Below are 2,913 nucleotides of genomic sequence, written 5' to 3'. Positions count from 1 at the left end.
TCATTAGGATTGTCCATTAGAGCAAACTCAACATACAGAAGCAGTGAAAGACCATGTCACTGTGATATTCTGGGACAAAGGTCTACGCTTTTGTTGTTACAGCCTCATGGACCAGTAGAGCTCAGAGGGATCCAACATTTACTCATAAGGCTCAAGTTTTTCTTGGCTCATTGTGGAAATCAAGACACCAGCTGTGGGCATGCACGTTTAAGCCAGGGTGCAGCTCCACCAACCTTTGAAGAATAATGTGCAAATGACCATTCAGCAGGGGAGCAGCCAGTTTCAAATGCACCAACTTGTCAACTACAGTTACAATTGTTGGACCTCACCGTGGGTGTCAGAAGAGTTCAGTAGTTGCAAGTGCACTGCCACAGCAAAGTTAAATAACTGAATCTGTCCCCAGTGAGTTTAAAGTCCCACAATTATCACTTAATCCCTGGAAAAATGTCTGTCTTCCATTTGACTTAATGTGGGTCCTTTTAACCACAGAGTCCTTCCTCAACTAGTTTCAGTAATCATCATATAAATGTGTTTAGCAGCACAGTGACCTTGTGCCACAGGCTGAGTCCCACTGGATGTTTTCCATAATGGTTGTCAGCCTGCGCTGCTACGCTGATGACCCACATCTTTACACATCAGTGTCTGGCTTCTCCACCAGCTTCAGAGCCTCATGCATGCCCGCCGCAGACAGTTTACGATTGATGTTCCTGTAGCGGCACCGCAGGAGATTACTATAGGTGGTCCTCAGATCCCGGTTGAAAAAAGCATATATGAAGGGATTAATGAGGGAGTTGGCGTAGCCGAGCCACAAGAGAGTTCTTTCAAGCCAGAGAGGAACGCAGCTGCACTCCACGCCACAGACAAACGGCCTGGCCGTGGAAACAAGGAAGAATGGCAGCCAGCAGAACGTGAAAGCACCGACCACAATGCCTAGAGTGGCTGCCGCCTTCTGCTCCCGTTTGAAGATGGACTGATTTTTCCTCTTCCGGCGTTGGTGGTGCTCGCCGGTCTTGAGGAGGCGAGAGACACGCGTGCTGCACTCCTCCTCCACTTCACGCTGGAGCTTCAGGGCAGCTGCCACACAGTCCAAGCTCTCCTCCTCTTCCTCAATTTCCTCCTCCTGCTCAGCCTCTGTCCCTTCAACGCTTCCTGTTTCTTCTGATACTGGGGGACGGGGAACCTCCTGCCCTCCTCTTCCCCCTCTGGCTGCCGCCCCTGCGCCCTGCTCCCCTTCCCTAGGGAAGCCGGTGATGGTGTGCTTAGCAGCGCTGAGTTTGGCTGCTCGGTAGATCCTGTAGTACATGATCAACATCACAGACATGGGAATGTAGAACGCCACAGCGGTGGAGTAGACAGTGTAGCCGAAGTCCTGGCTGATGAGGCACACTCTGCCGTCGTTGACATTCTGCGCCCATCCAAACAGAGGAGGGAGAGTGATGGAGGCTGAGAGGAGCCACACTGACAGGATCATCTTGGCCATGCAGCAGCCGTTTTGCCGGACAGGATACGTCAGGGGTTTAGTGATTCCCAAATACCTGCAACGAAAAATAAGTTGAAAGATTTCCACGGCAGACAGACATAATTCACATGTACTAGTTTGATTTTCTCATTTCTAGTCCTATAAGAAAAAAAAAATGTTTTTTTTTGCATTACCCTGCCATAAGTTCTGTCTCCTCCCTCCACAAGGTGCCCTTGAGCAAGATGGGTTTGAACAATCTGTGACTTCCAAGAACAGCCTCCATGTGGAGTCTGTGTAATTTTTATGAATGAAAAGCTTCATGATGCTCAGAAAAATATATAAACCTTTAACCTTTAACTGTTTATTAAAGGCTATAGTTTCTTTTGGAAAATCTGAGAGTCATCTTTCTTTCTGATTACCTTGATTCTTGTCTTTAACTTCTTTAGGATGTTAAGACAGAAAAGAACTTAGTGTACAACATGCACAGATCCAAAAGGTCTTAATCTTGATCCCCACATCAGAGGTAAGGAGTGAGCCTCCACGCGCTGATCTCCCCTAAAATGCTTTTGTTTCGGTGGGTGGAGAGCTGAGCCATAAAATATCTTATCAGATTGCATAATGGGATTTTTACAAGAATGTGATATGAATTAGGAGTGGAATTAGAGATTATTCGCCAGTGTGTTGGCTTCTTACAAAAGCGATGGAGAGTCACTGTCCATGCGTAAAAGTTCAGTCAGATAAAGAAAATCAAGAAACGACTGTGTTTGACTTCTATCTGATGTGAAATCTTAAATCATGGAGCCTTTATGGCCGTAGATGGCCGTTATGATGTTAGAATTTCTTAAACTTTGTTCAAAGAAAATAAGTTGATCTCACCTGTCAATGCTGATTACGCACAGAGACATTATGGACGCGGTGCAGCACATCACATCCATGGCGATAAAAACGTTACAAAAGAACTGTCCAAATATCCACTGGCCACCAATCAGGTCCGTGATGCTGACGAACGGCATCACCGCCAGAGCGACTGACAGGTCCGCCATGGCCAGAGACACGATCAGATAGTTGGACGGCTGGCGGAGCTTCTTCACGAAGCACACGGAGATGACCACCAGTAAGTTCCCGCAGATGGTGGACAGCGTGAGCATGGTGAGGACCCCTCCGATCAGGACTTTCTCCACCCGGCCGTAGCTCAGAATCTGCTCGCCGCACCGGGTCCCGTTAGTCTCCATGACCTCCGGCTGACTGGAGGTGGACGGAGAAGTCGCTGCTGCAGCTGCAGCTGCAGCCTCTGCGGCGCCCTGCGCAATCATCAGCAGCCGGGGCGCAAGAGCCTCCGAGATCATCATGTTGGTGGAACCCCCGGGATCTTCAGCACCGACCCTGTCCTCTATGAACGAAGACCTCATGTTGCCACCGCCAAAGCTTCCGTTAGTCGCTCCCACAACAACCAT

At 48.7% G+C, this 2,913-nt stretch overlaps 1 protein-coding gene across 1 annotated transcript; it reads right to left on the bottom strand.

The window, feature by feature from the left end:
• Window positions 1–628: 628 nt before the first annotated feature.
• On the bottom strand, window positions 629–2,913 carry LOC121511426 (5-hydroxytryptamine receptor 7-like). The gene is made up of 2 exons (XM_041790108.1): window positions 2,336–2,913; window positions 629–1,535 (listed from the first exon to the last, which is right to left on the bottom strand). Exons 1-2 carry the CDS (start codon window positions 2,911–2,913, stop codon window positions 629–631), a joined length of 1,485 nt encoding a protein of 494 aa, XP_041646042.1.

The sequence above is a fragment of the Cheilinus undulatus genome, linkage group 6 (assembly GCF_018320785.1).
Source record: "Cheilinus undulatus linkage group 6, ASM1832078v1, whole genome shotgun sequence".
Lineage (NCBI taxonomy): Eukaryota > Metazoa > Chordata > Actinopteri > Labriformes > Labridae > Cheilinus > Cheilinus undulatus.
Note: the sequence above shows the minus strand (reverse complement) of the source record. Positions and strands in the feature narration are given on the sequence as shown.